The following is a 24,024-nucleotide window of genomic DNA, read 5'->3' as shown; positions in this document are numbered from 1 at the left end:
TTGATTTGGCCCAACACAAGCCCAACATTTTAAAACTATTATGTAGATTAAGTTATGTAAATGTTAGAAATTGTACTAGCCAGAGCGTTTTGAGATTCTGGCTCTTTCCTGTTTTGGATGATTTTTTTTTATTGTTATTTTAACATATGTTTTCACTGCATAACTTTCTTATGCTTTATGATGGGTTTCCATCTGACATCCATGCCATAAAATGCCATAGACTGCTGGCTTATTTGTGGTTTATAGGGTTTCTAAAGTAGAATGGGAGGCAGAGCTTTCAGCTATAAGGCCTCTCTTCTATGGAACCAGTTCCCAGTTTGAATTTGGGAGACAGACTCTCTTTACTTTTAAGATTAGGCTTAAATCTTTCCTTTTTGATAAAGCTTATAGTTTGGGCTGGATCAAGTGACCCTGAATCATCCCTTAGTTACACTCCAATAGGCCTAGGCTGCAGGGAACTTCCCATGATGTACTTTTTCTTCTGCAATCGTCTCTTTTTGCTCTCTGTGTTTAAACACCACTACTGTATTTAATCATTAGCAGTTATTAAACTCCAGCTCTCTGTCCTGCAGTTTGTTTTTTAGTTCTGGGTTCTGCCGGAGGTTTCTTCCTGTTAAAAGGGAGTTTTTCCTTCCTTTTTCAGTTTTAATGCTAAAGATGCTTCTCAGGGGAGAGGTGAAACATTTCCAAGAAACTTAAAGAAGTCCAATCGCTTTCTTTTCAAGATCCTGAAATTAAAGAGTTTATATGTGGAGAGTCAAGCACCTGATGGTGTAGTACTTGTCTGTAGGTGCTACGCAGAGCGTTGTAGACCCACCTGTGCATGTTGGATGTGTGTGTTGTCAAACACGGGCTATTCTGTTTGGTTTGCTGTTGCAGGCATTTTTGGTGCTTTTTGTCTGTCACTTTTATCTTAGTTTTTATTGCTACCTACTCTTTGTGGGGACCAACCAATCATCATTCCATCTACGTGTAATATCAGCAGTGTCAGCGCTTTGTGCTGGGTCACACAAGTGCATCTCTGTCATTGGTTGTTGTTCATTGCTCGTTTAGAATGAATTTACGCAATCCACTTCTCTGCATAGGCAAATAGCTAAGCAAACAGACACTAAGATTCGACCCTAAATCCCCAATCAAGCTCAGGAGACTGTTACAAGTTGGTCGCAGAAAACAAGAGGAAGGGGATGATAGCCAACAACTGGTTGTTTGCTGTTTTGTTCAGTTGTCTGTTACTATTGCAACAAGCTTGGTGGATGTGTCAGTGAGATTTGAAGTTTTTAGGAGAAAACTATATGAACATAAGTTGAAATATGATGTGTATTTTGTCAGACTGAGAGTTCTTGGTGCAGTTGTTCAGGTTGTGTTTCATTTATATTTACGTTTATGTAAATCTGCAACAAACCTGTGACAAGCCTGTGACACTATGAGTGCAGTGAGTTGTGTGTAGTCTATGTTCACATAGACGTACAGATGGAGAGAAAACTTTGGTTGGAAATTCAAGCTAACATTAATTTATTCAGTATAGAGGTTTAGCACAAGGTAAAAGTTTTTTTTTAAAAAGTCAGTAATTATACTACTGAATTTGTGAAGTTAACTAGTTGCTTGTTACAACCTAAAATGGCAGCGGGACACTATACTTATAAATGTAATTTTAAAAAATAAATAATGTGCAATAAGAAGACACTAACGCTGATTCAGAGTTCAGTTAACATATTGCATGTTTATGTAATTTTCTTTAGAGGTGAATTAATGTTTAACTGATACAGCGTGAGTAGAATTATTACCACTTTAATACCACTTTAACTGAAATCAAAAGGGACATGTAGCATTATTTCTCTTATTTAAAGTCTAAAAACTTCTAAAAAAAATTTCATGTTTTCCCCGTGGTCTCACTGGGTTGTCTCTCACTTCCCTGACTGCAAAAACATGCAGTCAGGGTAAAAGATTTTGTCTCCCTAACCGACTGACTGGTGACCTGTACAGCATGTACCCCGCCTCTCGCCCTATAGTAGCTATAGGTTCCATCCCCTCTGTGACCCTTAATTGGATAATGTGGAAAGAAAGTGGGTAGATGGAACTAAAAAAGAAATCATGTAAAATAAGGTGATATGTTAACTCATTTGGGCACTGATAACACCAGTTTCGATCAATAAGCTACAGACTGAGACTTCGAGACACATTTTTATTTCCTATTTATTTATTATTATTTTAACAGAATTGAAGACATTTCACAAACAGAAAAATCGCAGGATAATCATGTACTATCCAGTGTATGCCTGCATGATCAGCTCATTGTAAACATCCGCTTTCACCAAGACAATTTCTCAAAGCTTATTTCTCATAGGCAGTCTTGTGCAAAATAAAAATAAACTTTGGCCTTGTGGCCATGTAGAAGAAATATGAATAGACAAAAAAAAATTTCAGTTTCCAGTGAGAAAATTGCTTTTTGATGGCCTTAACATCATATTTAGACCAAGTGGCTCTGTCAGAGTAAACGCTGATTGTAGAAAAGTAGCACATAGGATATTGTTTGTTTTACCTACTATGAAAAATATAGTTGCAGTAGAGAATCAGATTATGTATATATACTGCATATGAGGGATTGTTACAGACTAAACACTCGATATGCATTATATATTTATAATTAGCTTCATCTTAAATTGCTATAATACTAAAACATTTTATTTATTAAAGAGTGATGACTACAAACTAATTTGATATCACATAATATATTTTCCTAACAGTTTTTATCTGTTAAGAATCTTTACATTTACATTATATGGTTTTATTTCAGTAAAGAAAGTGAATAATTCTGCAGCACAGACCTGATCCAGCAAGCACATCTGGAGCATACATCCCTAAATCGCTGAGAGTACTTCTTTAATTAACATTTTTACTTCCTTTTTTTATTTCTGTGGTCATATCTTGGAAAGACACACATATTTTTTGCTACTTGTCTTTTGTAGAGTCCTATTGTGCATGCACAATGGCAACAGGGTAAAAACTGTGAACATTTACTTTAATGGATATGCTTTAGCTTATTAAGATACAAAAAGACGACTTAATCAACGGTTATATTTACATTATAAAACAGCCACTGGAAATGGATACGGCTGATTGAAGATAATGTTACATATTCAGTCAGCACATCACATTGTGATTTCTGCTATAACAGGTCATGACCTGCTTCCTGTGCTGCTGCTCTCCCCGGACCTCGGTTGGCAGAGCTGAAACGGCAGAGCCACACTGGTAGGTTGTGTGAGAGGACAAGTGGATTTGGCATGCACATCAGAGCGTGATACCCAAGCTTTTTGGTCCTATCACATGCCACACACACACACACTCACTCACACACACAGAAGTACAACACACACAGAGCATTTCTAGTCGTGTAAAATGGATTGTAACACTGGCCACTGTAATGAAATGATGCCAGCAACCCACAGTATTCCTTTACAGCAAACTCACTGAAGGTTTAAGAGTACTTTTCCTGTCCAGTGTTGTTATTACAACATGAAAAGAGAGCTGTAGCACCTTTTTAGTGTCTGCATTTCTTGTTTTTACATTTTTAATCATCCGCCTGTTGGGATCGATCAAACAGTAGTTCTTATGAGATTTCCCTTACATTTAATGTGCTGGACAGATCACAAATTAATTTAGTTTCAGCTCGAAAAAGTGAATTTTAGTTTAATTAGATCAATAAACAACTTTCTAATCAATAGAAAAGCCCCTCTGGATGTGTTCTAGTCAAACCTTTGAAGGGATTTTGAGGCAAGTGACGAATATCATCAAGGACAAATTCTTCCAAAATGCCAGTTGACTGATTTAGTAGCAGACATGTTCACGCATGCTTCAGGGAAATCTGTTCGTCTGTGATCTTCCACATTTAGGTGTTTGTGTAACCTGTTTATTGAACACCCAGTAGCAACGCAGAGATTTTTCAGTGTGCAACTGTAAAAATGCCCTTCTCCGAGGATACTGACACTAAACCAAGAGCAGCCTTATCTTAGGGACATCGTAGGCGGCCATGACAAGTTATACACCATTTAAAATGTTGCATTATCTCAATGCGTTTGTGCAGGTCTGAGGCAAATGATCAAAGACATGAGATCAGCGGTTGGCTATGACATGGTACCTTGTTTATGCAAAACTCAGAGTAGCAGGCATCGCATTAAACTCTCGCAACATCCTTACATAAACAGATGTTAAAGAAACGGGTGTATTCGAAATGGAAGTGTGATTTCGTTTGACAGTAAAACAGAGAGGACTCCTTTATTGGTTGTCTGTTGCGTTAAACAGAAGAGGGCAGGTGGGCTCTGCTGTGGGGCGATAAGAGCCTCGGGATATGAAGACAACAGGTCTCCTAACATATTGTCTAAGAGGGATAAAGGAGCACTGTTGAACTTTCTGAGGCTTTGAGGAGACAACAGTCATCATCAGAGCTTCATCATGTGCCTTGTATTTTATGCTTATTTGTCTCCAGTTGCTTCCTGGTTGTGAGATTCCTCTTATTTCATCACTTTATATTGTGTGTCTTTGTGCACTATCTCCACCCATCAGACTAGTTTTGGACTCCTTTCTCTCTATTCCAGACCTCTACTGTGTCACATCACTAGATTTGCTGTTGGTGCCAAGTGAAGGTGTTACAGAAGATAAACAGAATTCACACTATAATGAGCAGTGACAGGATGTCACCCACTCTGCCACAGATCAAACCCCAGCCTGCTGCTTCTACCCTTGCACCCACCTGCACCCATCCAGCTGAGACCGCCCGTTTGTGTGATGTCACCTGCAAACCCCACTAATTTCCGCAGAAGCAATCAGTCAGCTGATTCTGCTGCAACAAGACGGCAACACGCACTTTCAGTTCTTCAAAACTTGGTCAAATCTGATTGCGTTGCCTTATTTTTACCAAGGGTGGACCGTCTTTTGTTTCTCACTTGCCAAGTCCTCTGATCTCTGTAAATCCACAGAGACTTGCCCCCTCTAAGTGGCCTTTAGCCGTGTTTGATCATCAGTTGAGTTATAGATTTCTCCATGACTCATAATTCAGGCGCCAGACTTAGATGTCAACGTAACACATGTTGTTTTTCCTCTGAGCCTGCCACACATTGTGTGTGAGCACGGAGTGAGTGCATGGAGAGGAACAAGGAAGGGAAAGGATGTTGTTTGATATCTTTTTGCTCTAAAGCAGCACATAGCAACTTTTTTTGTCTTGCCCCAAAAGGAGGCTGTTTATTGGACCAGATAAGAGACAGATCAACTAAAGAGTGATTTTGTAGAGAAGTGAAGCAAAATTTTTCAGCTTTAACAGATTTTTTTCCCCTTGTTCTTATCACTAAAATCTTCTTAACCTCCAAAGATGGGAGTTAATTTTTCTTTAAAAGACTATTTCCAAAAGACAAAAGGCTTCTGCACACTATAGCTATTTCATGATTGTACATTTATTTCTGTTTTTCTTTTCCAAATTTGTTTTTCCAAACTCACTGGCTTACTTTTTACCTTTCACTGTTTCACCATGTCTCTTTATTTTTTATACACACTATGCACGGTTTGTATCGAGCCAGGATGAGACTGAGTTCACATGTTGGCTAATTTGTTCTGAATGAGTTTAAAGAATCGCTGCCTCCTTGCTCTCCTTATTAACCAAATGTCACCTTGTCAGACCCTACATGCCTGTTCACAGCTCCTCCCCCGTGCCACACATAATGAGATGAATATCTCACATCAGCTTTCTTTAATTACAGTTACAACACATCGTAAGCTTTTCACCAGTCTCCTCCTTAGAAGGCATTTTATACTCTCTCTATCCTGATAAAATAATTCCCATAAGGAAGTGATTACACATTTGGATAACTCTGCTGTGAAAATGTTTCAAGTTAACAAGGCAGTAGTGGAAGTGTAGCTCTCTCAAAGCAGCACGCTGTTTCATTAAGACCCCACCCCCCCCACCCCCAGAGCCTTGAGCCTCGCAGTGGAAGTAAACCATGAATTGGAGACATGGTGGTAGTAAAAATATTCAATATTCATGCAATGAACAACTTCCTTTTTGTATGTTATGGGTTGCAGTTTATTTAACAAAGTGAGTTCATGTACTGAGTATTTGTGCAGATGTAAGGTTATTCAAAAAAAAGAAGAACAGAATGTATGAAAGCTTGTTTACGCCACTTAAAACATTTTTTTGTGAGGCATCAAAGGTTCGGGTTATTATTATCAATTTACCAGACTTCTGAAAACAATCATTCAGTACTGAGAAAATATTGTGAAATAGTATATTGCTAAGTAGAAATTGTGAGATAATAACCCAGATTTTATATTTATGAATGGCAACAAATGTTTTTTTTTAAATAGGTGGCTGATATTTTATTTATTTTACTTTATATATATTTTTATTAAAAGTTCAGATTACTTTTCTAAAACTTTGTTATGTTTTGTGTGTAAGATCTAAATCTATGAACCGTTACTTATTTAGTTTCCAAATTTTGAGTCTTGAGTTTCTTTTGTTCCTTATAAACAGACATGATTTAAAAAAAAAAAAAAAGAAAGAAAGAAAAAAAAGAATGAGCAGCAGATATTGAAAAAAAAAAAAATCATCTAAATCTAAATATATTCAGCACACCGTTTGCTGTGTTCACCACACTCACCTAATGGAAGATAAAAGAACTGTTAAAATCTAAATAACAATAATGTTTATATCGACTTTGTTCAGCTCAGGAGCAGATAAAGCCTAAATTGGCGATGCCTCTCATCAAAGGTGTTTTCTCTTTTGTGTGCCTCAATGTGAAACCTAAATGCCGTGTATTGAGAGAATACGTGTAGATAGGAGGGTGGGGGAGTCTTCACCTACAAGCAAAAAAGAAACTTTGGTAATTGCCATAACACAAATAATGAGAGGCTATGTAGGAAAGTGTTTGAAGAGTGGTCCCGATCAAGATAAGATTGGAGACGATATCGTGAGAGAGAGGAAGTGTTTTTCTGTCTGCTGCCGCTAAAAGGAAACTGAAGTGACAGAGTTACTTATATGAGCTGTGCTAAACCCTGCAGAAACAACCAGGCTAAATGAAGTTTAGGGTGTGACAAGGACAAGCATGAGTCAGACTCCACTTAATGCATAATGCATGCATGCATTAGGGCTACAAAATTGTTGTTTGGAGCAACATGACGCTCTCAGAAAATTGCTTTTGTCCCTTTTTTGCTCATAAATCATTTGTTAGAAGTAGTGAAGCGGCAGTCGCCCACTAGTGGACATGCTACCGCCATATTTATGGCAGCTGATAATAATTTTAAACTAATATGAAAATCACTATTAAAAATACTCAAAATCTTTACCACAGTGTGACAGAGTTTCTGTATCACCAGAGGTCAAATTAAATCAAAGCTGCCATAAACATATATATGTATATATATATGTGTATATATAATAAGTAAATATACATCAGCATCTTTCTTCAACACCTCTGATTCTGTTCATATGATTCACAGCTCTCCTTGTGCAATACAGAATTAAACCTGCTTCTTTCGCTTTTTTATTCACCTCTTAAGTTGTGTGTTATTTTGCAAGCTTGTTGTGTTCCTTTTGCACAAATAAACCTGGCAAGCTATCAATGCATAAGGCAGTGTAACTTTTAACTGGGTGAAAATTGTTACTGTGAGTCTGCAAATTGTGACATTAAAAAAATGTGAGGATATAACCCGGAGGGGAAAAAACACCTGTGTAGTTAAATATATATATATATATATATATATATATATATATATATATATATATATATATATATATATATATATATATATATATATATATTAAACCCTGATCATCATCACACATAAATGCATGATAATGTAAATTTTTCTGCACTCTGCTACAGCTTTTCTTTTGGGTGTAATTATAAACAGTTGCATAGCAAATTATTATCAGGCTTGTAATAATTATCATAACAGAGGCTAGACTTGGTGGTGGTGAACCAATGATATTTGGAATGCGGGATTATTAGCTTTATTTGCGTGTCTGTGTGATTTCAGAAACACAGTGAAGCCTACCTGTTGTGGCTTCGGAGAGAGAAACTGAGAGGTGGAAATGTTTGTGAAAGAGCACGCTTTCCGTAACAGAAATGTGCTGTTGTTTGGATTTCACATGATTGATGCTTGACTTAATCCAGTGCTCTTTGCAGCTTCCCAGGAGGGTGAGGCGGTCTCTTTGTGCTTTTCTGTCCCATGTGAAGCAAACCAAAGCGGGAGAGTGAGGGTCATAGCTATTCGGCAGGATACCAGATCCCTTCCCACCGGCACATCTGCATGTGAAATCGCCATTTCACCCCTCCACACTCCCTAATTGTTGCTAAAATTATTTGTGAAATTGCCTTCCACCAGGAGTGTTTTCCACGGCAATTGTCACACAATTTTATATGCACGGTGGGCCCACAGAGTTGACACATGCACCTCTTCTTTCCTGCCATATGTGCTCTTTCTATTCCACTTTAATAGTCATAGCGCATTATTTTTTAAACAATTACCTTTTGAGCAATTACGCTTGTGCGTACTCCAGCGGGTCAAGTCAACCTGTTGTCGTCAATAGCGGGTCGATCCAAATGTTGTAATTACCACAAAGGCTATATAGGAGCGTTTTAGATGTTCATGTTGCGCACATTTACTTAATTGAAAGGTTAACAAGCCAAAAGCATCTCACACTCAAAACCTCGCTGAGCTGTAGCGCACTTTGTCCATTCAGAAAACACACCTTCAGTCCTTAACTCGGTTATTTTGGGCCCGACTTTTTTTTCTTTTTTAATTCAAACCAGCGCATTAATGGAAGAGTAACTTTTGCATATGGATACCACTATCGAACACATGATTTTAGTAAATTCATTTAGATATTTTTCCTGTCGTGATTTGCCATATTTTTTATTTGTAATATGTAATAATAGTCGATTGTTTACAGGTAAATATTATGATAACATGGTAAATATTTCAAAGGCTTGAATTTATTTTATTCACGTAACAATCGTAATTTTTCTGTGTGGGAAATTCTATCTTTGCCTTCCGTGTGTTTTAAAATGTATATATATTTTATATATGGAAAGAAAGAAAGAAAGAAAGAAAGAAAGAAAGAAAGAAAGAAAGAAAGAAAGAAAGAAAGAAAGTTGTAATTTAAAAAAATATTAATATTCCACAGGGTTAGACAGCTGGGTGTGATGAAGGCAGCCCCACACTTTGAAAAGATTGCTTTACAATAACATTTAGATATATTAACATTTTGAACTGGTTTGGGTGTACGGGCTCTTATGAGAGAGGCAGCAGTGGATTAAAAGTGGAATGTGTTGTTCTGATTGGTCGACCGGCTCCTGGCTAAACCCACTCTCTTTCATCCATAAAAGAAAGGGCAGTGAGCCTATGGGAGCGCTCGGCTGTCTCCTCCTACGCCATGCACGAAAGTTGGCCACTTAAACTACTTCCAACCAGCCAGCAGACATTACACTGAATCCAAACTACACCAAGGGAAAAAGAATAACACTGCATTTTATCTACCGCAGATACTTTGGGTGCAAATCATCCATTTTGCAAACTTTCCTTTGTAGAGATTTTTTAGATTTTATTTGATGCTTTCTTTATTCTCTCTCTCTCTCTCTCTCTCTTTGGCATATCTATCGCAGCAGAGGAAAGCATCACTTTTATTTTTTCCCCCGGTGGAAGAAGGGCTAGTCCAGTTTCTCCGCCTGGGATTGGGATTTGACAGCAGCAGAGCATCTTGTTTTCAGCATTTTTAATACATTCCGGGGTTTTTTTTTTATCTTATTTTATTTTTTTGGCTTGGACTTTCTAAGAGTAGCAGTTTCGAGCAGACCCCGGTTTTGTGTTTGTCTGTGTAGCTACATGATGGCTACTTTACCAGGAACAGTGCCTCGGATGGTGCGCCCTGCGCCAGGCCAGAACTACCCCCGAACCGGCTTCCCCCTGGAAGGTAAGAAAAATGACCAAACGTGTAAAACATCTGAACTCGAGCTGATAAAGATCGTCGGCTGTTCGCTCTGTCAGCTTCCACCGTGGTAGTGACACAGAGCACAGTTTGTTATCGGCGGCATGCTGGGAAGAAAAAGATGGGTGGACAAATACGAGCCTCCAGTCAGTGCTGATGAAAGTTAACCCGAAGTCATGGTCAACGGTACTCCAGCCTCATGTTCCTGCGTTGAGTCACTCTGAAGTGTGTGTTTTGTATGACACTATATTTCTTCTATATTGAATCTATTTTCAAACGTATTATCTTTCTTGCTAATGTTGTTTATGGTGGATGAAATATTTGTTATAATGACAAATGCATCCGTTTTTATTTTGTTTTATTTTTTCACTTCCATTAAAATAAAAAATATTCTAAATTTACTATTAAATGTAGAGTTTCTTTTTAATTTAAGCTACTTTATTGTATTTTTTTTTTTTTAGCATTTTTAGTGCTCTAACTTTTATGGCTGCACACACACGTACACACACAAACACACACACGCAAAGCAATCTAATTGGTAATTTATTTATTTATTTTAACTGCGATGCCCAGCACACTCAAGTCGTCTGAACATATGGCGGGGGAAAGGGAGGGAGGAAACAAAAAAGGAGATCATTTTGTATTTGCATGCATTTATGGAAACAGTTTTCCCCTTACAACCAGTTCGTGCTCAAGTGCTCTGGACTGAAATGTACAAAAACCACGTAGCTCGCAAGTTACTCGAGCTCCGGGATTTGTTCAAGTATCTGGCTGCTGGAAATGGCAATAATACACACAGCAAAGAGATGGCCCAAAGGATCACATCAATATTTGTACAGCATGACTAGGAATAATCAAGGTGAGAAGTGTCACCCTCTTTAGTGTCTCTTGAATGTGAAATTGGATCCTGAAGTGGCCTTGCAAGCATCCTGTCAGCCAGACTAAGGCTGGACGAATTTGGCACGATGCTTTCTTGAAAATGTATAATATGATAATGTGTGTAAACTACGTCCCATTAAAAGTCAGGAACATGACAAATATGCAGCTGTTTGACTATAGTAAAATTTTAGCCTGGTGTACTCTGAAGAGAGCAAAAGCTCCACAGGAAACGTGATGTGTAGTTTGTGTTGTTTGTGTTGTTTGTTGAGACTTTTATTGTTTATTGTTGTGGCGCAGTATCCACGCCTCTGGGCCAGGGTAGGGTGAACCAGCTTGGCGGAGTGTTCATCAACGGGAGGCCCCTGCCAAATCACATCCGACACAAGATAGTGGAGATGGCCCACCACGGCATCCGACCTTGCGTAATCTCGCGACAACTGCGAGTTTCTCACGGTTGTGTCTCCAAGATCCTCTGCCGGTACCAAGAGACCGGCTCGATCCGTCCCGGGGCCATAGGAGGCAGCAAGCCCAGGGTGAGTGGGGGTCCACGGTCCAGGAAATGGGTCACAGTAGCAAGAGGATGGGAGAGAGGGTGGGGAGGGGTGGGGAGGTGGAGTGGCAAAAAGCGCATGACACCTGAGTGAACTCAAACCTGATGTTTGTGTTGTTATTGTAGATGAAGTGCAATATTATAATAATAATTTTCTCAAGGTGGGTAACACACCTGCAACATTTTTATAGGGTTCATGAAGATCTAAAATAAATACAAATATTAATTTTAAAATGACACAAAATAAAAGCTAAAAGAAAAAAATTGAGAAGCAAACATTTATTTTTTTATAATGATATAATTATATAATACTGATTAACCACAATATATTTGTGGTGTGTTTCATACCTTTTTCTTTTCTTATATTTGGTTATTAGCTTTATAAAATTGTGAATAGGGTGACGTAAAAATGTCTCACTGATTAGCCAGTTTTCTGTTTCTTTGCCTGCATAAGCCTATATCCCGACTAAAAAATAATCCTACATTTTAAAATTATTAATAATATAATTTAGAGTTATTTAGCATAATTTAGAGTTTCGTTTTAGATTTCGTTCGTATTATCTTTTCGTTGATCTTTCGTGGACTAAAACAAAAATATCTTCACATCTCGGTTAAAACTGAAATTCCTTCTTTTCCCCTCGTTTGTCTTCCCCCTCTCCTTTTTACACCTTTTCAAACCTAAAGCAGGTGGCAACGCCTGACGTGGAGAAGCGGATCGAAGAGTACAAGAGAGAAAACCCGGGCATGTTCAGCTGGGAGATCCGGGATAAGCTGCTGAAGGACGGGGTGTGCGACAGAAGCACAGTTCCTTCAGGTGAGGCTTCATCTGGTAAGCTGCACTTTTTTTCCCTACTACCAGCGAACACTGCAGCATCACTTCTGAATGAACATCACTTTGAATCCCACGTTTTAAGCTTCAGTTACTGATAATAAAGGGCGCACCTTCAGCTGTTTGACCCAGGAAAAAACTCATCCCGTTGAAATGTGGCTTCAGTGCTCCATAGTAAATTCCCATCATTGTATTACAGTGTAATTTTACTTACCTTTAATACAGTAAAACACTTTTAAAATATTTTCCTAGCGCTTCTGCTGCTTCATGTAAAACTTTTTTTTATTTTATTTTATTTTTTATTTTTTTTGCTGTGCTATTTTTGTGTGGTATAGCCTTCTAAAAATGTATGATAGGATTACTATGGTTCTTTTATGGGTTTTAGGGCTAATCACCCGTTTACCTTTTTGTTGCCATTAGTGAGCTCCATCAGCCGCGTTTTGAGGGCCCGATTTGGCAAAAAAGATGACGAGGATGACTGTGATAAGAAGGATGAAGATGGAGAAAAGAAAACAAAGCATAGCATCGATGGCATCCTCGGTGATAAATGTAAGTTAACAGCAGAAAATATATGGCCCTTTTGTATATGTCTGAAATAAGAAATTATTATTATTTATATTATTTAGAGTAAATTTCAACCTTGTAATCAGGAAGCAAGTGTTTTAAATAGACTTCCTACTTCACGTCCTCTTGGGAAATTGTCCCACACCCGAGCTGCAGCTAAACGGAGTGAATTTATTCCTGCTTTTAACTCCGAGCCAGCAGTTGTTCATTCACTCAATTATTTATGAGAGCCTTGGCAGAAGGTATTTAACTGCAGAAAATTAATTTGTGTAGCAAATTCCTCCTCATTCATTCACTCATTTAACGACCTCTAAACGACAGCTGACAGTTGACCCATTTCACAATCGATGTCAGTTCACCGACATTTCACCACTTGTCAGTTAAAGTGGAAATCAGTGTTCATATTATTATTTGCTCTGATGCTGCTAGGAGGGGAAATAAAGCGATGCAGGTATTTGCTGTCAGCGCCTTCCGTATTTATGAGGCACTTCGAAGGATTTTGGGTATATCCTGTTATATAGGATACGTTCGTTTTTGTAGCTTGTTTTATGTATATTAATTATGAAATTGTTAGACCATGGAATCATGGGGAAATTTCTTTTAATTTCAGGTATTTTTTTAACATGATCTTCTGATTTTATCATATTTTATTTTTTGCTATTATTTCTTTACGCTTGGCTATGAAAGCGGGAGAAATGCACAGTGTCTGAATCAAACGTCTGAAAGGGTTTAAATAGATTTTTTTTTATCACAAAAGAAAAAGAAAAAAAGGGACGGCCAAGAAGAATTTTTCAAACTTGAAGATGAACTTTACGAGCAAAAAAACCCTCCCCTCTATTGATGCGGTTTATAAAGTGAAGGGTCCGATGTACAAAAGCAAATCCTGGAAAGCAGGGCAGCGAAAAGGAGAGTATGGGTCCGTCCATTCTTATTCAAAAACCTGGTTTAAAAAAAGAGAGAGGGAGAGAGAGCGAAAACTTTGGACAAAGGGCAAGAAGAGACATAAAAGGAGATGAATTATTCAGTACGCCCCGCTGGTAGATAGTTTTGTAATTTTATATAATGGTCCGTTGGAGAAGAATCAAGTGATAGCGTGAAAACGGTCTCTTTTTCTTTCACACCACGCGCTAATGTTAGGGAAAAAAACAACCTTTTTCTTGCAAAAATGTCCAATGTTCATATAGATGAGCCGCAAAACGTGCAGTCTCAAAATGACCATAGTAATAATTTTTATTATCATTACAACGATAAAAAAAAAAAAAAATGCGCACAACTGATGCACACGTTTTGCATTTTGAAGTTCTTACCTGCAAAATCCTCGCGTAATTATTGACTATTTACTTTTTACTTTTTTCTTTTTTTTGATGGTGCACAATATAGACATAATTCTCCTGCTTCTATTTTTTCTCCTTACCGCTGCTCGTGTTTTAAATTGGGGTTGATTTACGTTGCTATAAAAAGAGACGCACCCTCTGCGTAATGCAGTTTAGACTACCAGCAACCGGATGGCATTTAATAATGTTAATACTTATTAGAGTAAGCACTGGAAACGATGGTTGCTGAATAGGTGGCTGTGTTCGTGCCGGGTGTAATAGCTCGCAGGCATGGTAAGAAATGTATTTATCCCCAATCAGCCCCTCACTCTCCGAGTTGAAGCACAGCCCTTATGTGGAGAGGGGGTTTAAAGCAGATTAAATAGAGCCTTTTATTTCTTTTCACTTTCATCTCAGAGCGGAGCTCACAGTGGCTCGCCCTGGGCACAAAATTCATGAGATTTTTTTTTTTATTCGTTTACTTATCCAGATTTTAAGACTTTATTTATTTATCTATTTGTTTATTAGGTCTGCGCATTTGATTTTCTCAGAGGTTACATCACGGATTTATCCCAGCTTTAATCTAGCTTTATTAAACGTGTATTTAAAGTCCTAACCACATGACAATAATGTAGATTTTATTTGCTGCATGAAGACAGCTGTTTGTTTGTTTTCATAAGGTTGTAGTTGAAAATAAACCAATCAAACCTCAGCGCATAACCGCCGGAAAAGTCTCGCTTTTAGGGCCTTTTGTCGTTGATAACTGTTTGGAGTGGTGATCCTGGTCCATCCCACAATTTGTGCAGAAACAAATTTCCAGTCCAAGGTGCGCACTTCAGTTGTCACGCACGGCTATTAAAATCAGTCCCAGGGTTTTAATTGCGCGCAAGAAGGTGCTTAAAGACCGCTGTGCGCAAACGTGGGTATCGTTATGTTTTGCGCCACCCCGGTGAGAATCAGAAGGCGAATCAGCTGCCTGGCGTCAATCTGCCACACTGATGCATCCAAACTGACCGTTAGATGCGCTGCAGACACGCGATGGACATTTCAGCAAATCGCAGGATTACCTGAGGTCCTCGGTGTAATTAAACAGATGTCAGAAGGGATTATTTCAAGGCAGTGGGGAGGGAAAGTGACAGAGCAGAGGAGAGGTGTGAGGAAGCCAGACCAGCCCAAACAGCCAGGTGGGACTGGGAAAGAGGAGGCTCTAACTGTTACTATAGATCCATATTCAGTGAAATACAATTTGGAATCCAGTGAATGTAAGTCGCATACTGCATTCCTTCAAAAGTATGTGGATCGTATTGTCTCTTTTCCTTTTCAGCTTCAGTTATAAGTCGGCATGTTTCATTAATTACGACGGAAACATGTTTTCTTCAGGTTTACCCCTCAATGCCAGGTACCCTGCATGTGATCTGCTACAGAAACAAACAAACAACAAGGGGGAAAATAGTTTCTGCCTGCATGGTGATGAAAATGTGAAAAGCTGCCCTCTCTGCGCTTTCCACATCACAAACGCACGTGTGTGCGCGCGCACAGGGAAGCGCGCCCTCGTGCACGCACACCCAGTCTCTAAGTGTATGGTAATATAATGTAGCTATATTTCGGGTCTAAAGCCGTGCTGAATGAGAAGGACAGGGGAATGAAGCGAGAGACCACTTCAAACAAATCCATCTGGAACAGTGTGTGAGAGAGATTCAGTGAAAGTATGGGGAAGTTATTTAGCTATTAATAACGTTTTTTCCTCAGGCATTGAGAGTGACTCCATCTGCACTTTCTCGCAGCTATTTGGCTGGGTGGAAATTGAGGGAGACCCAAATGTTGGGGAGAGATAACATACCCATCATAGCCCAGACCCTGCGCTGTGCTTCACTGCATTAAACTCGGATTAACCTCCCCTGTCCCCGCAGCCACTCAAGCCACATTTCACTGGAATTTACATCGGTAGGCCTACATCTCTTATAAAGGGGGCAGGAGCTGAAAGACATGACATCGTCGATATTATTATTATTAGTAGTAGTAGTATCATCATCATCATCATCATTATTATTCTTATTATTTTTATTTTTATTTCCAGTACAAAAATAAAAGTAATGATATTTCAATTTCATTTTTCCATTTTTAGCTTAATAAAAGAAAAGGTAAGAAAGCAAATATCATAAAGAGTAATTATTTTGACAATAATTAAGTTTTATTTGTATAAGTTTTATTTGGTAATTTTAACATTTCTTTAGAAAATATACATTGTGAATTGTTTTTAAGATGTCCGGACACCCGGACACCTCTGGGTTTTTTGTTGTTGTTGTTGTTGTTGTTTTGTTTGTTTTTTACACAAAAAGAAAATTTAAAAATACACATAAGTACCTTTCTAACCTTTCTTTCGAGACTGCAGTAGTCCAAATAGTGGTAGGTTAACAGGTTTCAGTGACTGTTTATAAACTATAATAATAATAATAATAATAATAATAATAATAATAATAATAATAATAATAAAAATAATAATAATATCGACACCTTAGATAGATGAACGATGAGCACATTTAGCCCATAGCTTGGTCATGATGTAAATCCATTATTGTTAACGACGTCTCGCCGTCATTTTGTCATTAGTGTGACAAATTTCCATTTCGGTATCAGCAATGTGCTAAAATTGTAGATTTAGAAATTAAAATTAACAGCGTACAAAAAAAGAGAAACATTTCCGCATTTCCGTCACTATTTCAATGCACTCCCCACCCCTCCCTTCTTTAAAAAAAATCAGCCTTTTTTCCTTCAAAGATTATGGTGTAATTTGTTATTTAATGACATATCGCGAGACTTGATGACAAGCGCTACAAACACTGTTACAAATTGGTCTATTGGTTCCAGCGAGGTAACGTGAGCAAACCGTGCAACATAATAACAGCAAACTGCGCTGCGTATGAGCGGATATTTGAGCGCTGCATCATTTTTTTAGGGGAGTTCAGTTTAAGCTTGTAGGCCTACCAAACCGGCGAGACATTTCGGTGTCAGGAGCTTTAAGTGTCCAAAGCATTAGGCTGCAAATAAGAAAAAAAAATCGAGTAGGCTTAAATTCATTCTCTGCTGACATTTGACTTTGATCACATGAGAAATATTCATGGAAGCACAAACACTAGCTCTGTCACCATTATCCAAGCTGACAGTGATACCTCTCAAGGCTGTCTATTAATTAAAGTGGCGCTTACCATGTGGGACGACTTCCTATCTGGGTACAAAAATGGTTTTTCCATCTCTTGTGGGGCTCTTGAAAAGGGGCAATCTTTCCTCTCCAGCTTCTTGTGGGAAATTTAAAAGTGTACAGAGGAAGACATGGGGATTTCTAGCTCATTTATAAAGACGAGTTTATAATCCTTTCCTGCTTAATAACTTAAAAGGATTCAATTTCTCCCCTCATTTATGGGGTTATGATCACACATTGTTAGGCGCAGATAGCAGCATTTCAAGGTTAACATTTCTTGCTCGAAAATATCAGAATATAAGCTGTAAGCCCATAGGTGCCCTTTGTTTAGCCCGCAATTTCCCCCGCAAATGCTGATAGGCCCATTTTAGATGTTGTTACTATTAATGTGATAACAACGAGGAAGCCGAGGAAGACCAATTCGATAAGATGCCTCTATGCCACAGAGCATTTTTTTAAATGATATGATATTTAATTATAGCATATAATTTCACCATCGAGAATTAAATTCAGTAGGCTTACGCTGACTCTGAGGATTGAATGTCTGGTTGGGGGTCTCGAGCCATACGAGACAAATTAAAGAGGAAGCGTTGCCCTCCAGGTATCCTGTCACAACAGTAGGGTGCTTCAGCGCGTCTCTCATTTCTGTCTGTGTTTTATTCCGCCAATTTTCACTATGGGGCTCCGAGAACCTGCGCAGTGCCCGCGGGGCTCTGGTCCAAAATAAATAGAGTCTCAATTTTTCATCATCTCTTTTTGCTCAAGTTTGCCTTCTTTCTCTTCCTCTCTCTTGTCCTCATTTCCTTCCCCCCCTTCTCTCTGTCTCTCTACCACGTGCATCACACGGTCACGTCAACAGGTGGAGGTGTTTAAAAACTCCGAGGAAGAATTTCCATTCTTTCGTACAGCTCCGGGGTTTCTTTTTGATGCACTTGACTTCCTTTTTTGATTGTGGTTTAATAATTTTTCTTAGCTCGAACGGATGCAGGTTTAGAGCCGGTTTTAAACAACTGTCGTCGTTTTAAAATGTCAATTTGCCCGAACTTTATATAATAATAATGCAGGAGTGATGGATTTCATGACATTTGAGGCGCTTTAGGGTTACATTGTGGTATTTTCACGGAAGCAACTGCAAAAAGCGCACTTTTTAAAAATTACCCGTTTAGAATGTGACAAATTTCACCGACTTATTATTATTATTATTATTATTATTATTATTATTATTATTATTATTATTATTATTATTATTATTATTATTATTATTACATTGAAAGTATCGTTGCTGTCAGCAGCAGCCCGCCTGACATCGCCTCAAAAACATTTACATTTCCACTTTAGGGGCTTGACGTATTCTCCAAATTGCCAGCGCTTTGTTAGCATTAATGTTTAATTGGCTGGAAGAAGATGAATGAGGCTGACAGGAATCAGCTGTCCGCAGAGTCCCCTGTGAGTCTGACTCGGAAATCATAACCTGACCAGCTTTTCCTCCTCTGAAACCAGCTCGTTGAACTTGTCACATCTAATTAGGGTGTTAAAACGCACCGAGAGCATCGGTGGGAAACAGTAGGTGGTTGGTCCGGGGCAGCCAATAAGGCCTTTTTGGGTCAGATGGTGGGAGGGGGAGGAGGGGTGGGCAGCGTGGTTGGATGGGGATGTTGCTGAATTGGACCGCTGCGGGCTTTTATTTCTAAGCAGCACCCCCTTTTTTCCGCTATTACTTCAATTATGGCCATCCAGCGGGCTAAACAGGCCAGCGTGCATGGACTCTAGCCTTGTTTTAATTAGGTATGAAATTAATTAGAGCAGACATCTATTAAAGACTTTTAAGTTTGGCTAATTTTTTTTCGACAGAGTTTAAAGGTATAACAGTGGATTAATGGCTTACACCCAAAATTACATTTTATTGCATCCCATAATTTCTGTGCTGGCTGTCTAACAGGTGTCAGGCAAATTTAGAGATACTGAAAGTTAATTAATATTTTTTTGATGGAGTTATATGCGCTTGTTTGTAGAAACACGGACGTGCATTTAAAGCTTAAAGCGGAGTTTCTCATTTCTTTAAAAAAAAAAAAGTAGCACAATTTTTGCTCTTTCAAGAGCGCACACACATATACTCTTTACATATAACATTTTATCTTATTGTGTTGTTGGAGCTGACTGGAATGGAAAAATGCAATTGTCTTCCATCTCCATTCTAAGAGACTGCATTTTCTTTCTTTTTTTAAAAAAAATCTTTTTTTTCTTGTATTGGTTAAAAGCTCTGTGATGTCTGACAGCCTACTCTCACCATTGTTAAATGAACAGCCACTAGAAAAGGAAGAGAGAAAGAAGAGGGAGGAGAAAAGGCCCGTCTGTTATTTTCTGTCTTGAGACTTGCTGCATAGGCTATTCAGCCAAGTTGATGAACTCCTCCAAAAAGTTTATTAAGGGGGTGAAAACAATAAGAACTAAAGCCTTTGGGTGCCTGGGCAGACAGTTTATAAACTAGCTGCTATTGTGCCTCAAAGGCAGATGCATGAATACTTTTGAATAGGGGCCTTCAAACTGACACGATCAGGCTGGACAGCAGCAGTTTTAAAGGGAGACAGGGTGCTTCTGCTGCAGCTCAGATCTCTGCCTTTTTTTTGCATTAATGTACATCTGCAAAGGAAGGGAGGAGGAGGAGGAGCTGGGCACTGTCTGTCATAGCCAATGGTTTTCTCTGTGTCTTTGTATAATATGTGTGTGGGGGTTGTTGTTTTTTTAAGAACACACACACACACACACACACACACACACACACACACACACACACACACACACACACACACATATATATATATATATATATATATATATATATATATATATATATATATATATATATATATGGAAATACCTATTAACATATTCTTAGATTCCCTGAATCCAATTGCAATAGAAACAAAAGTATATTACAAAGCATATCATCTGTATTTATGTTCAAACAGTACGTTTTTTCTTTTAGTACTAATGCTGTATTTTTTGGGCAGAAAATGCATAAACTGAGACAATTTCAGACAAAAAGCTTCTGACCAACAATGCACCGCAAAAAAAGGGGCACAAAAACACAAGGCAGAAATCTGTTCAGTGCCTTAGCAGGCTGACGTGGATTCACCGTTGATATATATTTTTTTTGAATGGGGCACAGTGGTTACGCACACTCAAGAAGATACATTATTCCCTTCCTTTTCAGTAAACAATAGACTGTCACTCTTTATCCTTCTTCCCTCCTCTGTCCCTCCCTCCTCAGCTTTCTCTTTTAGCCCTCTTAGTCTCTGGCTCTGTGCCTCACAACATCAGAGGGAGTCCAGTGATTTGTGACCCCAGCAACCCACACTTAATCTCGCTAAAGAGGGGGAGCATCCAGTTTACAGCTTGGCGGGCCCCAAATAGACCAAGCCTGCTCTGGCAGGTGTCAACATTAGCAAACAATTGGTCCCCAGTCCCATGCCCCATACCCCAGTGCAACACTGAACCTAAACTATTTGGGGCTCTCTGAAAGGAGCCACATAATAGGGAATGTGGAGGGGAGGAGAGGAGGGGGAGGACAAGGGGGAGATTACACTCTCAGACAGCTATTAGCAGGGATGAGGCTTTTCTAAACAAACAAAAAAAAGAAGAAGAAGAAGATCAATACTGTGTTAGTTTACCAAGTGGAGTCATCTTTGTGGCTTTGGAGTATTTATTTTCTGCTCCATTGTTTTTCTCGACTTCTCAAACGTCTGTGGGCCATATTGGCAATCCAATTAAGTTTGGCAGGGGGTCCCTAGGAGGCCTATTTCTTCTCGCGGGCAGTTGTGTGTTTGCAGTGGGCAGCTCATTCAGAGATTTGGTGTTGTAATGAATCCTGAATGGTGAGTATTACCTTCCATAGTGGACAATGACTGGGCTGTCCAGAGGGGAAACAACACTCAGGGATGACAGAGCTGTGTTTAGCCCTGTGGGATTGCAGTCCCTCTACTTCATTAGACAGGAGTGTCTTTGCGAGGAGAGCAGAGGAAATGGGAAGGGAATGAGTTGACATGTGGACTGCTGCTAGTGTTGAGTGGGTATGTGTCCTGACAAGAAGGCCAATGTTTTTTTTATAAAGGCTATTTATTTATCTTTCAGTGCTGATTCGTAGCCATGCCACAAGGAGAGACAAGTGTTCTCAGCAGGGGAGATTCGTTTCAAAGGTTTTAATGGGAAAACCTATTGTATTTGTTATGGGAGAGAAATCTCATTTAATTGCTTTGAGATGTGCTGTTGGTGTCTTTCCACCTGGCCTCCAGAAGAAGAAGAAAAAGAAAGAAAAAGAATAAAAACCCTGGTTGGTGCAGTTGTTTTTTCTACACATCGCTGGAGTAGCTGGTTTCATTTCAGTACCATAAACAAGGGTAGTGAACAGTAAAGTCACCGTGAGCGTTAATGGCATCTGGACATCACGCCACTTACAGGACAAAAAAAAGCTCCAAACGTCACAAACAAACACTGATGTTATTGTAAATTTCTCCTGCAGGTAAAAAAAATGTGTTTTTGTTTTGTCTTGGCAGGGTGACTGCCAAAGGAGACAGATAGTTTATTGTCATTCCAGCTCTAGGCACTACATAATTAACCATGTAATTTCATAAATTGTAGTCAGTTTGCTTAATAAGTTATCTACCAGACAACATAAATGTTGTAACTGGCTCACAGATAATGTCGCTAAATGACAAAGGCCTTTGAAATCGTGGAAGTTTCACCGGTAATTGTGCATTATACTTACGCAGGAAATATCAGTCAGTAGATGAAATGCTTCGCTTAGAGTTTGAGCCATTTTAAAAACGAAACTGTTGCCGTTTCCTTTGTGTTAGCTTTTCAAGCCTGAGAAAGCCGTTTTCTGCGGCGTTTTTACACGTGTTAGACACACACTACAATTATAGTGACATTTTTATAGCTTTACCTTTAATTTGCCCATTGTGTTTTAGAAATATTTATTATAAGGATTGAATATAATTTAAAAAGCTTAAAAAAAATCATGTTGTCGCAGCATTTGAATTTTATGTTAGGCCACTTTTCTGTGAGGAACCCAGAACAAAAAACTCTGTTGTCCGCTTGAATTTTCTGCCTGTCTGAAGTAGAAATTTTAAGATGAACGGTGCAATAATAAGCAGGACCTTTCGCAGAAATAGATCTTTGTCTGGGTGATTAAGCCATTGTCATTGTGCTAAACAATGAAGGATCGCAAACATGAGTGTTCAGTACATCAGGACATCTCGGACTTTATTATGTCCATGTAAAATTGTGCACTGGATGAGCAGGTCGGAGCCACATAATTTACTGAAAGAAATCTAGTTTCCTCCAATTCACCTTGCCAGCTAAGGTTGTCAAACTCTGACAGCTGGCACGGATCGGGGACAGTGTTTCGCATTATGGCCATCCACTGGTTACCATGGAGCTGCATTAGAAAAGACAAAAAGCATTTCTGGCTAATTTTATTACAATGCAGGAATAGCCCACATAATGTGCAACAGTAATTATGTTTAGCACAGTGCACCCGCGCTCTCCCTCAGTGATGAATGAGAAGCATTGACCATGGTCTGCTAGTTTAAAAATCGCCATTAGCCTATGCTACTTAGGGCCAGAACATTTCACATTTTATGCTCTTGATGTGCTTCGCCACTGAAATATTCATTTGTTTTAATTGTGCATGTTTTTTTCATAACCACAAAGACAATAAGCATGTTCCCTAAGTGTTGCAAATCAGAAATGTGTTTTTTTTTCCCTACTAAGTTAAACTGTGAAAGCAGTTGTCCAAACAGTGGGGTGGAGCTCCTGTCCTAGCCGTCAAAATAACAACTTCAAATGTTGTCCCCTATTTTCAACTAATGGGCTTATTTCTGCATCGTCAGTCATTCTCTCCTTGGGGAATATGTAGTCTCAGTATAAAAAGCTTTTCTACTGTGCACATTACAACCCCTCAATATGGCGGGCTCTCGGAAATTTATGCCAAGCACTGTAATGCTTTACTGTGGCCAGAGAATAAGCTCTCTACAGGAAATATTCATTAAGTTCTTGTATATAAAGGAGCTCTTTGGTAACGGTTTGTTTATTTGCAGCCTGCTAAATGTTAGTGGAGAACAGCACAACTGCCTTTTTAATAATATATTCTCCAAGGTTTTTGGATCAAACAGCTTTTTATTAGTTTTCACTCTAAAATAATATTTCAATTCTACATCAGCAGCCAGACAGGCATTATAAAGAAATGTAGATGTTCCTGTGGCAATTTAACAACTTTTATTTTCTTTTTGAAATATTCTTTGAGCTTTTGTTAAAGTTTCCATCTTCCTCTCTTTCACCAACTCTTCTTTCCTTCCTGATGTCCTCTGTGCCACACAAACTTTTCCGCAATATTTGCTCCCCATCCTTGTCCAGAAAATTAGGAAACTTCCCTTGGGCGCATAAAAATGTCCGCTGTGCATTCCTATACTGTGCCCAGTAATCTCTCTTTGGCTTTGTTGAGAAAATGATTTGTTCCTCCAGGAGACCTTGGCTCATAGCCCTGAGACGTAACTGTTTGATTTCGTGCGAAGTTTTTTTTTTTTTTTTCGAGCTTTTTGCTGGGGGAACGGGGCTCTGGCTCTAGTGCCATTTGGCTGAGACCCCCATGGGCTCCTCTTTTTTTATGTTCTTGTGCTCTCGTTTAATTTCATTACTTTTGCTGTGACCTCAATTAGT

The 24,024-nt window shown here is 38.8% G+C and overlaps 1 protein-coding gene across 3 annotated transcripts in view; it reads left to right on the top strand.

Annotated features, from left to right (window-relative positions):
* Window positions 1-9,415: 9,415 nt before the first annotated feature.
* pax7a (paired box 7a) overlaps window positions 9,416-24,024 on the top strand; it is a 43,648-nt gene continuing 29,039 nt past the window's right edge. The window contains exons 1-4 of one of the 3 annotated variants that reach the window (XM_085406790.1): window positions 9,416-9,958; window positions 11,150-11,385; window positions 12,087-12,216; window positions 12,652-12,780. In XM_085406790.1, the coding sequence (XP_085262916.1) occupies window positions 9,871-9,958; window positions 11,150-11,385; window positions 12,087-12,216; window positions 12,652-12,780 (583 nt within the window). In that variant the 5' untranslated portion in view covers window positions 9,416-9,870. Of the gene's footprint in view, window positions 9,959-11,149; window positions 11,386-12,086; window positions 12,232-12,651; window positions 12,781-24,024 lie in introns of all 3 variants that reach the window. The other 2 variants (XM_085406789.1, XM_085406791.1) reach the window with 2 other exon arrangements.

Source organism: Rhamphochromis longiceps, linkage group LG5 (genome assembly GCF_057381845.1).
Source record: "Rhamphochromis longiceps isolate RC_006_pf linkage group LG5, R_longiceps_female_GT1.1, whole genome shotgun sequence".
NCBI classification, from domain to species: domain Eukaryota; kingdom Metazoa; phylum Chordata; class Actinopteri; order Cichliformes; family Cichlidae; genus Rhamphochromis; species Rhamphochromis longiceps.
The sequence above is the reverse complement of the archived record's forward strand: the minus strand, read 5'-3'. Positions and strand labels throughout refer to the sequence as shown.